At 40.2% G+C, this 19,361-nt stretch overlaps 3 protein-coding genes across 13 annotated transcripts in view; 2 read left to right on the plus strand and 1 right to left on the minus strand.

Moving 5' to 3' along the window:
• The window catches only part of hectd1 (HECT domain containing 1), a 28,136-nt gene extending 27,064 nt beyond the window's left edge, over nucleotides 1–1,072 (plus strand). For all 11 annotated transcript variants that reach the window (XM_031828709.1, XM_031828703.1, XM_031828706.1 and 8 more), the window contains one exon: nucleotides 1–1,072. In XM_031828709.1, the coding sequence (XP_031684569.1) occupies nucleotides 1–138 (138 nt within the window). In that variant the 3' untranslated portion in view covers nucleotides 139–1,072.
• ap4s1 (adaptor related protein complex 4 subunit sigma 1) lies at nucleotides 331–5,628 on the minus strand. The gene is made up of 6 exons (XM_020487760.2): nucleotides 5,462–5,628; nucleotides 4,135–4,295; nucleotides 3,748–3,834; nucleotides 3,560–3,628; nucleotides 3,363–3,374; nucleotides 331–2,874 (listed from the first exon to the last, which is right to left on the minus strand). Exons 2-6 carry the CDS (start codon nucleotides 4,270–4,272, stop codon nucleotides 2,743–2,745), a joined length of 438 nt encoding a protein of 145 aa, XP_020343349.1. The 5' UTR covers nucleotides 4,273–4,295; nucleotides 5,462–5,628; the 3' UTR covers nucleotides 331–2,742.
• Nucleotides 4,683–19,361, plus strand: part of strn3 (striatin, calmodulin binding protein 3) — a 24,921-nt gene continuing 10,242 nt past the window's right edge. Inside the window, exon 1 of the mRNA XM_031828713.1 lies at nucleotides 4,683–5,164. Within this exon, the coding sequence (XP_031684573.1) occupies nucleotides 4,928–5,164 (237 nt within the window). The 5' untranslated portion in view covers nucleotides 4,683–4,927. The remainder of the gene's footprint in view (nucleotides 5,165–19,361) is intronic.

The raw sequence follows: 19,361 nt of genomic DNA on the forward strand, positions 1-19,361 counted from the left end.
GTTGACGCGACAGACTCCAGCTATCCATCTGTTAACACTTGTGTGCATTACCTGAAGCTGCCAGAGTATTCCTCTGAAGACATCATGAGAGAGCGCCTCCTAGCAGCTACCATGGAGAAGGGCTTCCACCTCAACTGAGCATGCTCCGTCTGCCCCATTATGACTGACCAACCCCCCCCCCCCGCGCTGGTGAAGCCTGTTGTGTTTTGTTGCAGAAAAAGAAACAAGCTGTGCTCTCTGAGATCTCTCCTCCCAACCCCACACAACCTTACATCTCCCCTGTCCTGTCCTTTCCCCCTGAAAAACTTTAGGAAAACAGTCCCATGTTAACTCAATAGCTGCTAATACAGATAAAACCAGGGCCCACCTCCCCTCTCCTCCGACCCACCTGCTTACTTGTCACAGCTCTCTCCCTCCCCCAGGGCACTCTGCTGCTTTAAGGGCTTGAGCAACTGGAAGACGGGGCAGACAGTTTCCTCATGTTCTACAGTGTTTACTATCTCTCTCTCATACTTTGGCTGTGAGCATCTGTGTACAAGTTCTCTGTAGATTTTTGGGTTTTCAGACTACCACCAGCTTCTCTCCACCACCCCGGCTGACAACCTCCTTCCTTTCCCTGTGTGATGTGAGGGGGAGAAGGGCAGCTGCTTCTGTAGAGCTAACTGTAGAGTGTTTGGGCATTTCCTTACCAGGTTGTTTTACTAGTGCCTGCGTTGTTTGAATATTAGGATTACCTTGTTCCTTTTACTTCATCTAACATCATACAATCATGATGCACATGCTTATTATTTTTCCTTTTGCTTTTGTTACTGTGTGTATTTTGATGTTTATTGCCCTGCTATAAGGATCAAAGTCCGAGTGCATTTGTGTAATTTGATAATAAAGCTAGAGACGACAACACTGGTTCTGTGTGCAAGGCACATTTGAAAAGGAAAAAAAAGCAAGCTATGCTTTCCCTTGTATTTTCTTTGTATATTATAAACATTTATTTAACTCAAGTTGCAGTTTGAAGTAAACAGATATTTTCAAATGTGTATGCTCCAAAAATAATCATTAAAATGTTTGCAAAGTATGAAGTCTTGTTTATTTACATTAACTGAATAATATTCCATGCACATTAAAGCTCCAAGCGAAGATGTACGTAATACCTCAGTTCAATCTATTACTATAGCTGCTGTATAAAAAAAAAAAACTATTCTATACAATGGATTATTATTGATAAACTCAAGTATGAAGTCCATAAATCATTTGGATGGCAATGTGTCCATTTTTCCCCAAAGGGTAACACAGTGGCAAGGAAGTATGTGAACCCTTTGGAATTACCTGGATTTCTGCATAAATTAGTCATAAAATTGAATTCCCAAGTTTAGCCTAACATTCTCCTGCATTATCCGTCTGCCAATTGAGCTCAACAGGACAACGACCCAAAACACAAAAGTATATCAACAGAATGGCTTCAACAGAAGAAAATACGCCTTCTGGAGTGGCCCAGTTAGTCCAGACCGCAACCCGATTTATTTAAATGCTGTGGCATGACCTCGAGAGTGGTTCACAGCAGACATCGCAAGTATATTGCTGAACTGAAACCGTTTTGTAAAGATGGTCTAAAATGCGTCCTGACCGTTGTGCAGGTCTGATCTGCAACCTCAAATGTTTGAGTTTATTGCTGCCAAAGGAGGGTCAACTGGTTAAATCCAAGGGTTCGTGTTCTTTTTCCACCCTACGCTGAATGTTTACATGGTGTGTTCAATAAAGACATGTATAATTGTTTGTCTATTGTTGTGACTTCGATCAGATCACATTTTATGACCAATTAATGCAGAAATCCAGGTAATTCCAAAGAGTTCACATACTTTTCTTGCCACTGTAGTCTTAGTTTGTTCAAACCATAGAGCTAGATGGAGGTCTAGTGTCCAAAAGCCTGTTTTAGCATGGGCAGCTCATGGAGGACTCATCTTTTTATTTGTATAAAGTTCTGTCTGCCAATTGAACTGATGGGCAGCACCATTTGAGGCTCCATTTTGAAGTAGTACATTTTCACATTTGGCTGATCCCTCTTGATGTCCTGGTTGGACATGATTTCAATAGGATCACCAGGAGGGATCATCCAAAGAAGTTGAAAGTCTCACCCAGTTGACATTAAAAATGTTTTCAGGAATTTCGGATTTCAAAACAAAAATCTATTTGAACAGTCATCCAACTCAGAATCTCTGGCCTCTTTCTAGAGTTCTGACATGGTTTGACCTCGTATTTTTCAGAGTTCCCAGTTGTTTTGAATGTGGCATTAAAATACAGAAATCATCCCTGTATGGTGCAAAATGCATCATACGGGGATGGTTTGAAAGTTACCAATCTTAAAAACGTGATTGCTGACAAGCAAAACATTTTGGGACTATGTCAGCAATGGACTAATGAAACAAATACCAAAATATAGTTTTTGGGTGGTTTTCCTTCAAGGATCATATAATTACATTCAGGTTACCAGGAGGAATCAGATAATTAATTATACTTGTGAGACATTCCATAACCGCAGGTGTCAGTAAATCGCCAACCTCTGCTTTATTACTGTAAAACAACACACTCTAGGTGGCAGCGTGCACCCTTTCAGTTTCCCAACTCATAGAAGAAAATTGAGTACTTCATAATGGAGATGGCCTTAATGGCGCTGCCCATGCTCTTAAAGATGCCATAATTGGACAGATACAATGATGCGAGGTCTAAGTCTATGGTTCAAACAACTGCTCAATGTGCCTCAGCCATCTTGTCCAGAGCAAGTAGAGGTGCCAGGATGCGGTTCTTGTTGGTCTCCACTATGTGTCCATTCTGGATAATCTCATCAATGATGATGTGCACTTTATCCAGGTTGAACATGATCTGCGCTGGAGTTAAGGTCATTTAATCTATAAGTCAATATTGAATAATAATTTATTCCCCATCATAGTGTAAAGGAGGGTATTGTTTCCCCCCCCCCCCCCCCCCCCCTCAATGAGCCCTCTCCAGTAGTAAGAATAATGTTCTTGTTATCTCTGGCTACACCAGTAACATGTCACTGGTCAGGTTGAACTTTGACAACTTAACAGTGAACCGCTAACACCACTGACTGTAGTTGCATTCCAATTCTTATGACTGGTCTGACCCCAGCTAGTCTGAAATCCCACTGAGCCCAGACTCAGACAATGACAGTAGTCTTCATCAGTATGTGCAATGTCATACTAAATGCCAGGGCTGGAATGGCACAGTTGGCAAGCCACATGAAAAGCACCTAATGCGAAGGTGGACAGGCAGACAGCCCCTGCTTCTGTTTCAATGACTTGTTTCCTCAAACTGATTAAAACAAGTTATAATAATTTGTAAAAGGATACATCCAATTCACTCTGTGAGGAGAGAAAAAACAATTTACTTTTCTAACGAGGAACAATCAGTTTAGAGTAATGTGTTTTTGTCCCAGAAATTACTGACCTTTAAAATGCTATGCATAGGTGGTTGGATAGTTAACGTGAAGTAAATCTAGCATACAACAAGAATGTGCTGAAGTAGAGAATAAAAAGACTGAACTCACCACACGACTAAAGTACTTGTCAAGAACCTCAACAAAGTTGTGTACCAGCTCATAGATTGACAGCTCATTCTGTGAGAAAGAAGGACATCCCACACCATGAATCATGTATAATCACAATGAAACAATCTCAACCTTAATCGGTTAACACTAATACTTGTACACTTATAACAGTGAAATGATGAACTCACCTCCGTGTCACTGATACCAACAACTATGAAGAGAGCAGCATACTGTCGATACACTAGTCTGAAGTCCTTGTATTCCACAAAAGAGCACTAGATAGAATACAATAGTTAGTTGGATGTGAATTCCAAGATGAGCTCAGTGGCACACTAACTCAGGATGAAGAATACCATAAATACAAACAAAAATGTTTAGCATGACAATGAGTGGCAAGGACTGGAATTATAGCTAAACAGACTAGGTTAGGTCTAGGTTATTTCTACTAGATTTCATTCTGTCCTGTATTGTCTTGTCTAACCCCCCAGTTCTGCATTGTCTTCTCACTGTTGTGTTATACCCCTGAAAGTAAACCAAACTATTTTTTTTCTTCTAATAATGTGATTGAGAGAGACCTCTTCTTTTTTGCGTGACAGGCATCTCTTGACAACATCAGTCTCCAGAGAAGGCCTCTTCTCAATGTCCACCTGCTCATAATACTTAGACAGGCGGGTCTGGCCCTGCTTGTTAACCATCAGAAGGAACTTGATCATTGTGATCTCGAAATCCAGTGCATCTGCAAAACAGGAAATAAATATATATATAAATGGTGTCATTGCAAATCGTGCAAAGTCTTTGTGTAATACCCTGTTTTTTATGCATCTGTAACTGATCAGTTAACTACATATGCCATATGCCAGACGGACTATGGCCAAACTAAACTAACAGTCAGATCCCCAATCTGCAGTCAGCAAACAATGCAGTCAGCAACATGATGCTGGATATGAGATGGCTCCCTGAGTCATGCAAACAAACCCTGATAGAATCCTATTTCTATTATTGATCTGGTTCACAATGTGTCTGAGCTGTACAGACTGTAACTGTATACACGCATGCCCAGGCTAATGTATTTGGATGACCCCCAAAAAAAGAAAATGGTGAGTATGTCCCACCATGCAGCGCGGGACAATTCTCTCTCCCACCCCCGGCAGTAAGGAGGCTTTCATATCCAACTCCAAGGATTGGACTAATGGCGGCCAACATATCTTTACGCTGAGAGTAAATCCAAAACATAGCCCTGTTTCACTACAACCGCATAGCCATTTCAGTGAAAGGCATCGTCAAATTCATACGGGAACACTGATCTGAAAAGGGGAGGGAAGGCGAATTCAAGCAGCAAATTGTGCTGGGACTTTCCTCTTCTTAAAAATGGATGAACACCCCGGCGGAGGAGTTGGAATGGCCGCCTCAAGACAGCAGCAGGGGAATAACAACGTTAATCCCCAAATCGGTAGTGGAGGTGGCTCAGGGATGGGGCAGCAGCAAGACGACATACCACGGCCACAGCAATATACCATCCCCGGTATTTTACATTACATCCAGCACGAATGGGCCCGATTCGAAATGGAGAGAGCTCATTGGGAAGTGGAGAGGGCCGAACTTCAGGTAGCTATTAGCATACTAACGTTAGCTCAGCCAACTAACTAAAACACAGAAGCTTGAGCAACAATGCATTTTGCCTGGATAGTGTGCAACTTTTGTTTTAGCCACTTTGCATCCAGTGACCATGCTTCGATAGCAAGTGGACGTCCTACTATAGTGTGTCCAGTTAGATAACAAATAGTTAGCCACGGGAATCGGTTAACTGGCTGGATAACATTACCTTAGCACCGGCTGACAAATGGTGGCTAGATAGTATGTGATAAAGTGGAACATCAAGTTGATTTGTTTGCAATGTCTTACCCGTAGTTTTATGAATAACGTTCACTCTTGCTGCTGTGCTACTTATTTAGTCGTTTCATTTTAGAGAGTCGTTGAAATACACAAGGCTCTAATCAAACCGAATCCAGCTGACTGTCAACTAATCTCTGAGAGCAGCCATTTTGGTTTGGTCATTATGGCGACAACTTGGCTGGTCCTCTTGAGTCGCCGACAGGCTAGCCGATGTTAGCTAAAACATCTTGAATAGGGATACATCCCATATTGTTGATCATATAAAGTCAGCAATCTTTTTAACTTAAACGTTTTTTTAAAATAAATAGATAAATAGTAAATAAACATGTTGCCTGATGCCATTTGGATGGTTTGTGCATGTTGTTAGCAAGCTAACATAAACAAAGTTAGCTAGCTAGCTAACTGTCACAAGGCCCCAGACAGTCTGACACACTGCGCTGTCATTTACGATCGAACAAGTAAAACAATTCGCTTTAGGCTTAGTCAGAAATCTAGCTACATAACTTTTAGAATTCACTTTTGTGTCACGGATGTGATCGTGGTCAATTTAATAAAGTTTTTCTGCTGTGGTTTATTTTATGACATTTTGACAGGTTTTATCAAATGTATGTTATGACATCAGCTAACGTTATGTGACCTATCAAGACTACCTGTCAGTCTTACAGATATGAAAGTGAATGTTGGTTTCAGTGTTGTGATTGTATTAAGGAATGTGGAGGTGTTGAAATGCAAGCAGTGCCAGAGAGAGTATAGTACTGCTTTGTTTGAACACATCCCACTCCAGACAGTTTAATTGGGACAGAGAGACTGAAAAACAGCTTCTATCTCAAGGCCATCAGACTGTTAAACAGCCACCACTAACATAGAGAGGCTGCTGCCAACATACAGGCTCAAATCTCTGCCCACTTAAATAAATGGACTTCATAAAGATATCACTAGTCACTTTAAATAACACCACTTTAATAATGTTTACATATCCTACATTACTCATCTCATATGTATATACTGTATGCTATACCATCTACTGCATCTTGCCTATGCCGCACGCCATCGCTCATCTGTATATGTATATGAACATATTCTATTCATCCCTTTACGTTTGTGTGTGTATAAGGTAGTTGTTGTGAATTTGTTGGATATTACTGCATAGTCAGAACTAGAAGCACAAGCATTTCGCTACACTCGCATTAACATCTGCTACCCATGTGTATGTGACCAATAAGATTTGATGGTGGCAGATGGGCAGATTACTCCCCTTGTACTTACTTGCTCAGTGACACATACCTTCAACATGACTCTCACTCTGCACACTGATTCAAGGCCTACCAGTCAATAGATTGGAATGGATATAAGGCAGCACATGCTTCTGCATCCCTGTAGCTACGGTCTGTCTGTGCCCCCCCCCCCAGGACAAGTGAAGTGACAAAACTAGATGTTTTGACCCTGTAGAGAATTGATTGTCTCACTAGATGGCCAGAAAATGAGCAAGTTTTAGTTATGTTAGGGTTCATGTACAGTAACAACAACAACAAAAAATATATATATATTCACAGGTTTTTCATTATTTTTACTATTTTCTACAATGAAGACATCACTGCTATGAAATAACCAAAATATTAGGTTCTTCAAAGTAGCCAACCTTTGCCTTGACAGCTTTGCAAATCCTTGGCATTTCTCTCAACCAGCTTCACCTGGAATGCTTTTCCAACCATCTTGAAGGAGTTCCCACATATGCTAAGCACTTGTTGGCTGCTTTTCCTTCACTCTGCGTTCCAACTCATTCCAAACTATCTCAATTAGGTTGTCGGATGATTGTGGAAGCCAAGTCATCTGATGCAGCGCTCCATCACTCTCCTTCTTGGTCAAATAGCCCTTACACAGCCTGGAGGTGTGTTGGGTCATTGTCCTGTTGAAAACAAATGATAGTCCCACTAAGCGCAAACCAGATGGGATGGCGTATAATACTGTGATAACCATGCTGGTTAAGTGTGCCTTGAATTCTAAATATCACAGACAGTATCACCAGCAAAGCACCATCACACCACCTCCTATATGCTCCACGGTGGGAACCACACATGCAAAGATCATCCATTCACCAACTCTTGAGTCTCACAAAGACACTGGTTGGAACCAAAAATCTCAAATTTGGACTCATAAAGAAGGAAATAAATTCCACAAATTGACTTATCATGGCACACCTGTTAATTGAAATGCATTCCAGGTGACTGAGAATGCCAACAGTGTGCGAAGCTCTCATCAAGGCAAAGGGTGGCTACTTTGAAGAATCTAAAATATAATTTTATTTAGATTTGTTTTAACACAAATTTTGGGTTACTACATGATTCCATATGGGTTATTTCATAGTTTTGATGTCTTCACTATTATTCTATAATGTATAAAATTGTACAAATAAAGAAAAACCCTTGAACATGAAGGTGTGTCCAAACTTTTGACTGGTACTGTATGTATGTATTGTCGTGTCTTTGGCTATGCAGTCAACATTAATCTTCATCTTACTTCAGTCTCATCTGAAAGTTGTAAATTCTTGGTTATCTGCAAGAACCCTGGCTAACAATTTGAATCAGCAATACAAAATTGGGTTGAATTATTTATTTGCTAAATACCTAACTAATCACACAGAATTCACATACACACAATTAATCATAACTTGATTACGAATTACGTCATAAAGGAAAACGTCCCTAGCGGGCGGAACAGATATGACAGCTTGTTACACAAAGGAAAAGGGCTAGGTTGGAGTGAAAGAGCGGGAGACTGAGGAACAAAGGAAAAAAGCTGTGCTATCGTAAATACAGTATCTTATGCATTCTAAATTACCCCCCATTTGGAAAAGGAAAATGCAATAAATATTTAGTAGGTTCAGTAGGTTGGTGGTAGATGGAAGGCCGTGTTGCCAAACCGAGTCCTTTATCCTTTGAAGAATGTCTCTGGTAGTCAATTGGATATGTTGTAGTAACGTTGTTGTGTGATAGACGGGATACTCTGTCTGTTCCTTCCTAACATGCGTTTGCAGCTGCGGTCGCTAACTCAACAGCTAGGAGGTATCACTTCTGTAGTGAATAAGAGTTCAAAAGTTCATACCATTCGCAACCAAAGCTCATGCTGATGTTGGCTTCGTTCTGTAGTTATTATCTGAACCATTCTGACATAGGACCGTCGCCCTCATATCCTCAGAACAGGAAGTTATTTTGTCGTCAAGGGCTTATATAGGAAGGGAGAAAAGGGGTGTGTTTCATAGTTTACAACCTCTGTCTCTTCACGTGGGCGGGCCACTGAGTGAGCAGCAATATCTTATGAAAACCCACATCACACATTTTAGAAGCTAAAATCACATTTCATCCCATCACAAATAATTTCATATTCAAACATTTAAATTGAACAACAATTCCATGTGAATCCGATAACTCTGATGTGTATACTTTCCACTGTAGAGTTTGTCATCTTATCATTAATGAGAATGTCTCAGATAACAACCGAACTGACATCATATTCATTAAGTACCACTGCAAATGTTAAATTGTTCGGATTACCAGAATATAGTTCATTTCCCCCCACCTACTGATGTTCCCAGAATCTCTATGTTAACCAAGTTTAAAAAAAAATGTAACCTCAGTAGGCTAGAGAGAGGAAAAAGCGGGGAATAGGTATTTATGACTGTCATAAACCTAACCCCAGGCCAACGTCATGTATGTGTGTATTTATTTTTTTACAGTTAGGCCCTATTTGAAGATCAATATGATAGTTACTAGTTATTTCTATTGACAAGACAAGTATGACCTGCCTAATTTGCCATAACAAGATGCTGTAATATTGTTCAACTTTGTATTGATAAAACAACATGCATTTTATGTTAATGAAGCAAGCCTAGATTATTTTGGTCAGCTGCACCTCCTATTGGGTGAGTTGCTTTGCGATTCATCCACATCAATCAAGCAGTCAGCCCTGTTAGCACAAATCACACCAAGCCTGGAAATAAACGCTATCTGAGTTAATTCTAACTTTATAGGTCACTAAGACTGCCAGGGCACATTTTAGAACCATTCTTATGCGCTCTGCTCTTCCTTTGCCCTGGCTGTAGAAGACAGACAGAGAAATGTCAGCCTGACCGGGCCCTTTTCCTCCTGTTTAGAGTCTGTCTGTGGAAATAAAGAATATGATTATTAACACAGAGGCAGTGACTGTTGTATCTGGGTTTTATTTTTTATATGTTGAGGCGGAGTGTTTTACCTCAATGAAAGTTTGACAGTATTGGTGTTTATCCTACTGATACAATGTATATGTTTTCATTATGGATCCCCATGCCTTGGCAGCAGCTACTCTTCCTGGGGTCCAGCAACATAAGACAGTTACATACAGTATTAAAATATAACATGACATGACATTTCATACCACTCCACCACCACATATTTACAATACAATATCCGTGTGCACATGTGTGTAGAGTGCGTGTCTTATCATGTGCCTGTCTGTGTGCCTGTCTGTCTCTTCACAGTCCCTGCTGTTCCATTAGGTGTATTTTAACTTTTTTTTTTAAATCCAATTCTACTGCTTGCATCAGTTACCTGATGTGGAATAGAGTTCCATGTAGCCATGGCACTATGTAGTACTGTGCGCCTCCCATAGTCTGTATGTATGGGTGTCTGAGCTGTGTGCTAGTAGTTTAAACAGACAGCTCAGCGCTTTCAGCTTGTCAACACGTCTTACAAAGACAAGTAATGATGAGGTCAATCTCTCCTCCCACTTTGAGCCATGAGAGATTTACATGCATCCATGTACATTTAAGGGCCAGCTGTTCTGTTCTGAGCCAATTGTAATTTTCCAAGGCCTCTGTTCGTGGCACCTGACCACACGACTGAACAGTAGTCCAGGTGTGACAACTAGAGCCTGTAGGACCTTGTTGATAGTGCTGTTAAAAAGGCAAGGTAGCACTTTTTTATTGTGGACACACTTCTCCCCATCTTAGCTACTGTTGTATCAACATGTTTTGACCATGACAGTTTACAATCCAGGGTCACCTCAACTTGCTAAACTTCCACATAATTTTTTACAAGATTTAGTTGATGTTTATGGTTTAGTGAATGATTTGTCCCAAGTACAATGCCACCCATTCTGAAACTTTGTTAAGTGTAGTAGCTGACGTGTATCGTGTTGAGTCATCCGTATACATAGCCACACTGGCTTTACTCAAGGCCAGTGCCATGTCATTAGTAAAGTTTGAAAAATGTAAGGGGCCTAGACAGCTGCCCTGGGTAATTCCTGATTGTACCTGGATTATGTTGGAGAGGCTTCCATTAAAGAACACCCTCTGTGTTCTGTTAGACAGGTAACTCTTTATCCACGATATAAGAGGGGGTGTAAAGCCATAACACATACATTTTTCCTTCAGCAGATTATGATCGATAATGTCAAAAGCCACACTGAAGTCTATCAAAACAGCTCTTGCTATCTTTTTATTACCAATTTCTCTCAGCCAGTCATCAGTCATTTGTGTATGTGCTGTGCTTGTTGAATGTCCTTCCCTATAAGCGTGCTGAAAGTCTGTCAATTTGTTTACAGTAAAATAGCATTGTATCTGGTCAAACCCTTTTTTCCCCCAATGTAGTTCTCTCTTGTTGAAATTGAAATCACTAACTCAATGTGTGTGTGTGCAGTCAGTGTCTTAATCACATCATTCTTTCATTGTGCTTGATTTGGTGATAATTTTCCACTAAGCCTCAGGTGTTTCCTTATGACTGGTGCACCACTATGTCAATACTCTCTATTAGAGGTCGACCGAATATTATTTTTCAATACCGATTATTGGAGAACCAAAATAAGCCGATACCGATTAATCAGTAATAAAAAATTTTTTTTGTAATAATGACAATTACAACAATACTGAATAAACACGTATTTTAACTTAATATAACACATCAATAAAAATCAATTTAGCCTCAAATAAATAATGAAACATGTTCAACACTTTGTTTTTGCATTATTTAAACCAAATTGGAGAAGAAAGTAAAATTGCAATATGTGCCATGTAAAAAAGCTAACGTTTAAATTCCTTGCTCAGAACATAAGAACATATGAAAGCTGGTGGTTCCTTTTAACATGAGTCTTCAATATTCCCAGTTAACCTAAAACGCCTTAAGGTTATTATAGGAATTATAGGACTATTTCTCTCTATACCATTTGTATTTCATATACCTTTGACTATTGGATGTTCTTATAGGCACTTTAGTATTGCCAGTGTAACAGTATAGCTTCCGTCCCTCTCCTCGCCCCGGGCTCGAACCAGGAACACATCGACAACAGCCACCCTTGAAGCATCGTTACCCATCGCTCCACAAAAGCAGAGCAAGGGGAACAACTACTCCAAGTCTCAGAGTGAGTGACATCTCTGATTGAAAAGCTATTAGCACGCACCCCGCTAACTAGCTAGCCATTTCACATCGGTTACACCAGCCTAATCTCGGGAGTTGATAGGCTTGACGTCATAAACTGCTCAATGCTTGAAGCATTGCGAAGAGCTGCTGGCAAACGCACGAAAGTGCTGTTTGAATGAATGCTTACGAGCCTGCTGCTGCCTACTATCGCTCAGTCAGACTGCTCTATCAAATATCAAATCATAGACTTAATTATAACATAACACACAGAAATACGAGCCTTGGGTCATTAATATGGTCGAATCCGGAAACTCATTTCGAAAACAAAACGTTTATTCTTTCAGTGAAATACGGAACCATTCCATATTTTATCTAACGGGTGGTATCCCTTAGTCTAAATATTGCTGTTACATTGTACAACCTTCAATGTTATGTCATAATTATGTAAAATTCTGGCAAATTAATTACGGTCTGGCCTCCCGGGTGGCGCAATGGTCTAGGGCACTGCATCACTGCAACCAGGCTCTGTCGCAGCCGGCCGCGACCGGGAGGTCCGTGTGGCGAGGCACAATTGGCCTAACGTTGTCCGGGTTAGGGAGGGTTTGGCCGGTAGGGATATTCTTGTCTCATCGCGCACTAGCGACTCCTGTGGCGAGCCGGGGGCAGTGCACGCTAACCAGGTCGCCAGGTGCTTCTTCCGACACATTGGTGTGGCTGGCTTCCGGGTTGGATGCGTGCTGTGTTAAGAAGCAGTGCGGCTTGGTTGGGTTGTGTTTCGGAGGACGCATGGCTTTCGACCTTTGTCTCTCCCGAGCCCGTATGAGAGTTGTAGTGATGAGACAAGATGGTAACTACTAACAATTCGATACCACGAAATTGGGGAGAAAAACATATTTTCTAAATTACGCTCTTTGTTAGGAATAAATGGACTTCACACAGTTCTCAACGAGCCAGGTGGCCGAAACTGCTGCATATACCCTGACTGCTTGCAAGAGAAGTGACCCAATTTCCCTAATTATAAGAAATTCATGTTAGCAGGCAATATTAACTAAATATGCAGGTTTAAAAATATATACTTGTGTATTGATTTTAAAGAAAGGCATTGATGTTTATGGTTAGGTTTGGTGCAACGACAGTGCTAAATCATCACCCATTTGGCGAAGTAGGCTGTGATTCGATGAGAAATTAACAGGCACCGCATCGATTATATGCTACGCAGGACACTCTAGATAAACTAGTAATATCATCAACCATGTGTTGTTAACTAGTGATTATGTGAAGAATGCAACTTACCTTGGCTTCTTGCTGCCCTCGCGTAACAGGTAGTCAGCCCGCCTCGTGGAGTGCAATGTAAGGCAGGTGGTTAGAGCGTTGGACTAGTAACCGGGAGTTTGCAAAAACGAATCCCCGAGCTGACAAGGTAAAAATCTGTCGTTCTGCCCCTAACAAGTTCCTAGGCCGTCATTGAACATAAGAATGTGTTCTTAACTGACTTGCCTAGTTAAATAAAGATGTTTAAAAAATAATTATAATAATAAATAAATAAATCGGCCAAATCCGTGTCCAAAATACAGATTTCCGATTGTTATGAAAACTTGAAATCGGCCCTAATTAATCTGTTGACCTCTACTCTCTATCCCTAAAACATCTGTGCTAATTAGACCACTGAAATGTTCTTCCACAGGTCTTTCTTGGTTATACATAACATCTATAAGTAGATGAGCTGAAAATAGCGGTTCCACTTAATAGTCTACCATGGCTCCTGAAAACGGTCCTAACTGTGAAAACATTTGAAAGTTTCTGACATTTTTTTTTTTTTCACTTTAACTAGGCAAGTCAGTTAAGAACAAATCCTTGTCAGCTCGATGATTCGATCTAGCAACCTTTCGGTTACTGGCCCAACGCTCTAACCACTAGGCTACCGCCATGGTTGTGAAACCTTGATTGATGAAATTATGATTTCACTGATTGTACTCTTTATTTGTTGATTATTGAAGAAAGATGGCTTGTACACTAAGCCACATAAACAAGTAGACAGACAGGCAAATCTAAAATACAGTTCTAAAGGTATTCAAGTGTGAATAGGCCTAAGCAGTGTTCCTTTGCAGTGAAGTGGTAGGTATATGTTATGTCGGTGATGACAAAGCTCTAAAAGTCGGCCATTATTTTTGCACCCATTTACAGGACAGCTGTACAGTGGGTAATGTGTCGTGAGTTGGCCATGTCTATTCTTGCTCCAATACAGTCCATTAATTTGTCAGCCTGTTAATTTGGGTCTGTGAGCTCACTGTATCCCCAGACTGACTGTTACACATCTCAACCCTGTGACCTCACACGTACGTAGCAGCTAGGCCGATACTGGCTTTGCTAGCTGCGCTGGAATTGGTCCGAGGGCGGTGTTGCAAGGGTGGTCTGAGGGCAGGGGGGATTTCCACAGCTTTTAGCAGAAGTGCTTTAACAGGAATTAGGATCATTGCGGCGATTTGATCTCTGATAGTGTACTTACTGTATTTGGATGGGCTGGGAATGTCCAGAGTCCTCACGATACGCTATTATCACGGTACTTAGGTGACGATATGATATGTATTGCGATTCTATATTGTGATTGGATGTTCTAAACATAATGCTCACTATAGAAGCACTACACCCCCTTGAACTTTTTTCACATTTTCTTGAAAAAAAAATATTTATTTATTTATTTATTTATGTCATTGTTCTACACAAAATACTCTGTCAAAGTGAAAAGATAATTCTACAAATTAATACAAATTAAACTAAAATATATATTTGTTGCATAAGTATTCATCTCCTTTGTTTTGGGAAGACTAAATTAGTTCCGAAGTAACATTTGGCTTAACAAATCACATAAGTTATATGAACTCACTCTGTGTGAAATAGTAGTTGACATGGTTTCTGAATGACTATCTGATTGAGGGGTTACATGTCTTTCCCCTTCCTCTGTCCCCCAGACATCATCAAGTATTGAATTTCATGCACAGATTCAACTGCGAAGACCAGGATGCTTTTATAAAAGCCGCATGAAGAAGGGCAGTGATTGGTAGATGGGTAAAAATAACAAATCAGACATGGACTATATCTTGAAGCACAATTCAATTTCAATTCAATTTGATAATTATGCTGTGGATGATTTATTAAACAACCACCCAGACACATCAAAGATGCAGTTGTCCTTCTGAACTGAGCTGCAGGATCGGAAGGAAACTGTAAAGGGATGTCACCATGGCTGTGATGGGGGGGGGGGAAGTGAGGATGGATCAACAACATTGTAGGGACTACAATAATGACCTAAAAGAAGTAAGAAGAAGAATAAAAATATACAGAATAAAGTATTTCAAAACATGCATATGTATGCAACAAGGCACTATAGTAATAATGCAAAGGAATACACTTTTTGGCCTAAATGCCAAGCTTTCTGTTTGGGGCAAATCCAACACATCACTGAGTAACTGCTTCCTTGTATGGGTATGCTTGACATCGGCAAAGACGGGTGAGTTTTTCAGGATATAAATTAACGGGATGGCGCTTAAGCACAGGCAAAATCCTAGAGGAAAACCTGGTTCAGTCTGCTTTACACCAGATACTGGGAGATGAATTCACCTTTCAGCAGAACAATAACTTTAAACACAAGGTCAATCTAAACTGGAGTTGCTTACCAAGAAGACGGTGAATGTTCCTGAGTGGCCAAGTTACAGTTTTGACACAAATTGACTTAAATCTATGGCAAGACTTGAAAGTTGCTGTCTAGCCATGATCCCCAACACCTTAACAGAGCTTGAAGAATTTTTTAAAAGAATAATGGGAAAATATTGAGACTTACCCAACAAGATTTACAGCTGTAGTTGGTGATTCTAACATGTATTGACTCAGGGGGGTGAATACTTATCTAATAAAGATATATTACGGTTTTATTTTTCATTAATGTTCTAGAAAAACAAACAAGTTATTCCACTTTGACAATAGAGTATTTTGTGTAGGTCGTTGCCAGAAAATGACAATTAAATCCGTTTGAATCCCACTTTGTAACGCAATAAAATGTGAAGACATCCACAGAGTGTGTAGACTTTCTGTAAGCACTGTATGTCTGCTGCAGAGAGACGATGGAGCACGAGAAAACGAGTTTTGATCAGTCAAGAAAATAAAACTGCTGAAAACATGTTGACTCACTAGTTAAAAAGAAGATCGAGAACAAGCTATTGGACAAAAAATACCAGAGTTGTGGAGCAGATACAGCCGACTAGTGCTAGTTAACGCTACCTAACATACAGTACCCGTATCAAGTTTGGACACCTACTCATTCAAGGGTTTTTATTCATATTTACTGTTTTCTACATTGTAGAATAATAGTGAAGACATCAAAACTATGAAATAACACATGGGATCATGTAGTAACCAAAAAAAGTGTTATTTTTATATATATATATATATATACAGTGCCTTGCGAAAGTATTCGGCCCCCTTGAACTTTGCGACCTTTTGCCACATTTCAGGCTTCAAACATAAAGATATAAAACTGTATTTTTTTTGTGAAGAATCAACAACAAGTGGGACACAATCATGAAGTGGAACGAAATTTATTGGATATTTCAAACTTTTTTAACAAATCAAAAACTTAAAAATTGGGCGTGCAAAATTATTCCATTGTAGATTTAGCTTTATGTTTTGGATGTACAAACACTTGCCATGTGCGAACACACACACACGAGAAACCCAGATGAAACTACCCAAAGACGACTCTCTTTTGTATTCAGTCATGGCCGCTACACATGTTAATGACCAATCCGAAAATGTTTAGTTGAGTGTTGTAGCCAGCTGTATCTGCTGAGGGAGTAGCTAGTGCTTGTGTAACCGACTGCTACGTCCCCTGGCTGTTGAACTAGATCCCGTTTGTCCACAGAAAAAGACCAATGTAAACAGCTGTTCGTTCAGCTGAAACTCTCCTCCTCCCTTTAGCCAACTTCAACTGGCCAGACCTGAGACCTCCCATGTTTATGGTCCCAGCAAGACTTTCATTTAGCACTTTGACTTGAACACCGAGGTGGAAAACTTTAGAAAATACTAGTTCTTATACAGTAATTGTTCTATTTAAGAGAACTGATCTCCGTTGACTGAAGTGAATCCTATGTTGAAAATTGACCCCATGTAGAGAGCTGGGTCTCCTACTCCTTGAATGTGTACTCAATTTTGTCTTATTTTATTATTGTGAGGGAGTGACTGGACCAGGCGACTCAGTGGTTCAGATCCACCATAGTGTTTTCATAGCCGGTATGGTTTAGTCTGGCACCCGTCTGGCACTTTCTCCGTCTCCATGACTACGGCATGAATGTCGGCCTCCGGTTTACCTGCCGAACAACTGGGTTGCTATGGGCACCATGACACCCCACCAGTCGAGAGGGCGTTTAGGGCGGCTGACTAAAAATACCCCCTGCCTGCTACCCTTTAAACGGCATTGGGTGTCACAGCTGCTTAGTGCTCACGAGCAGCACAGAGTTGAGCAGGAGAAGAGGGCCAGCTAAATAGTGCTGTATGAACTGAACACCCTTACAGGGGTGATCCTACTTGAGGCCTGCGTTACAACCTGGGCCTGCTGCTCTGTTGATCCCAGGAGCGACAGACACTGCTTATTGCACTCCTACTTTAACTCACCAGGCCTATACCAAGGTTTGCCCAATTCATCGGTGCCTATACCTTTTCGAATGTTTTCTGTAGGCCTTTCTTTCCTTTTTTATATCCAGTGTCTCTTTCAAATACAGTGCCTTCAGAAAGTATTCACACCCCTTGACTTTTTCTCACATTTTGTTGTGTTACAAGTTGGGATTAAATTAATTTCATTTTCATTTTGTCTACGATTTACACTAAATACTGGTGTCAAAGTGGAAGAAAATGTATATTTTGTCTTTAAAGAAATGACTAAAATACTATCTTGACTACATAAGAATTCAACCTCCTGAGTCAATACATTTTAGAATGACCTTTGGTAGTGATTACAGCTGTGAGTTTTTCTGGGTAAGTCTAAGAGCTTTGCACACCTGGATTGTTCAAAATTTGCCATTTAAATTTTTTATATATATTCAATTCTTCAATCTGTCAAATTGGTTGTTGATCATTGCTAGGCAACCATTTTCAAGTCTTGCCATAGATGTTCAAACAGATTTAAGTCAACTGCAGCTCAGCCACTCGGGAACATTCACTGTCGTCTTGGTAAGCAACTCATGTAGATTTGACCTTGTGTTTTAGGTTATTGTCCCGCTGAAAGGTGAATTCATCTCCCAGTGTCTGGTGGAAAGCAGACTGAACCAGGTTTTCCTCTAGGATTTTACCTGTGCTTAGCTCCATTCCATTTCCTTTTTTATCCTGAAAAACTCCCTAGTCCTTAATGATTACAAGCATACCCATAACATGATGAAGCCATCACTATGCTTGAAAATATGGAGAGTGGTACTCCATAGTGTGTTGTATTGGATTTATCCCAAACGTAACTTTTTGTTATGAATACAAAGCGTTAATTGCTTTACCAAATTATTTTTTTCTGTTTTACTTTAGTGCCTATTGCAAACAGGATGCATGTTTTAGAGTATTTTTTTGTTCTGTACAGGCTTCCTCCTTTTCACTCTGTCAATTAGGTTGGTATTGTGGAGTAACTACAATGTTGATCCATCCTCAGGGATCCATCCAATGTGGTTGCATCTGTTTGAAATTCACTGCTCGACTGAGGGACCTTACAGATAATTGTATGTGTGGGGTAGAGGTGTGAGAGTCAATATGTTAAACACTATTATTGCACACAGAGTGAGTCCATGCAACTTGTGTGACTTGTTAATCACATTTTTACTGCTGAACTTATTTAGGCTTGCCATAAAGGATTTGAATAATTATTGACTCAAAGACATTTTAGATTTTCATTTTTAATTCATTTGTTTAAAAAAGAAAATGGGGTATTGTGTGTAGGTCAGTGACAAATAATTTTTTAATTCAGGCTGTAACACAGCAAATTGTGTAAAACGTCCAGGGGTGTGAATACTTTCTGAAGGCACTGTATGTGTGGAGTCAATAGCTGGTACAGTAGGCCCCTACATGGGGTTTGGTTGTGTACATAATTAACATTTAATTTGATATAAGGCATGGAGTCATTAATGAATGGAATATGAAGATGAGAAGAAGAGTGATGTGGCAGTAGTAGGTGATGTAATAGTCATTGCTGCCACTGTTATTCATCTGTTTGAATAATTTAGTAGACATGACATGCCTATTACTTCAGTGGGAAAGATTGCTTGTTTATTTATAGAATATATATAATTTTCAAAACAATGTTTAACCTCTTTTTCTCCCCAATTTCGGGATATTCAATTGGTAGTTAGTCTTGTCCCATCGCTTCAACTCCTGTACGGACTCGGGAGAGGTGAAGGTCGAGAGCCATTTGTCCTCCGAAATACGACCCTGCCGAGCCGCACTGCTTCTTGACACACTGATATGCCACAACAGATGACCTTAACATTTTGTAG

This window comes from Oncorhynchus kisutch, linkage group LG7 (assembly GCF_002021735.2).
Source record: "Oncorhynchus kisutch isolate 150728-3 linkage group LG7, Okis_V2, whole genome shotgun sequence".
NCBI classification, from domain to species: domain Eukaryota; kingdom Metazoa; phylum Chordata; class Actinopteri; order Salmoniformes; family Salmonidae; genus Oncorhynchus; species Oncorhynchus kisutch.

Excerpts from the sequence above, each read along its gene's own strand:
- ap4s1 (XM_020487760.2), bottom strand. The coding sequence starts at position 4,272 with ATGATCAAGTTCCTTCTGATGGTTAACAAGCAGGGCCAGACCCGCCTG. Across the intron at positions 3,835-4,134 it reads TGTCACGCAAAAAAGAAGAG|TGCTCTTTTGTGGAATACAA; the intron begins GTCTCTCTCAAT and ends TATTCTATCTAG. Across the intron at positions 3,629-3,747 it reads TTGGTATCAGTGACACGGAG|AATGAGCTGTCAATCTATGA; the intron begins GTGAGTTCATCA and ends TCTTTCTCACAG.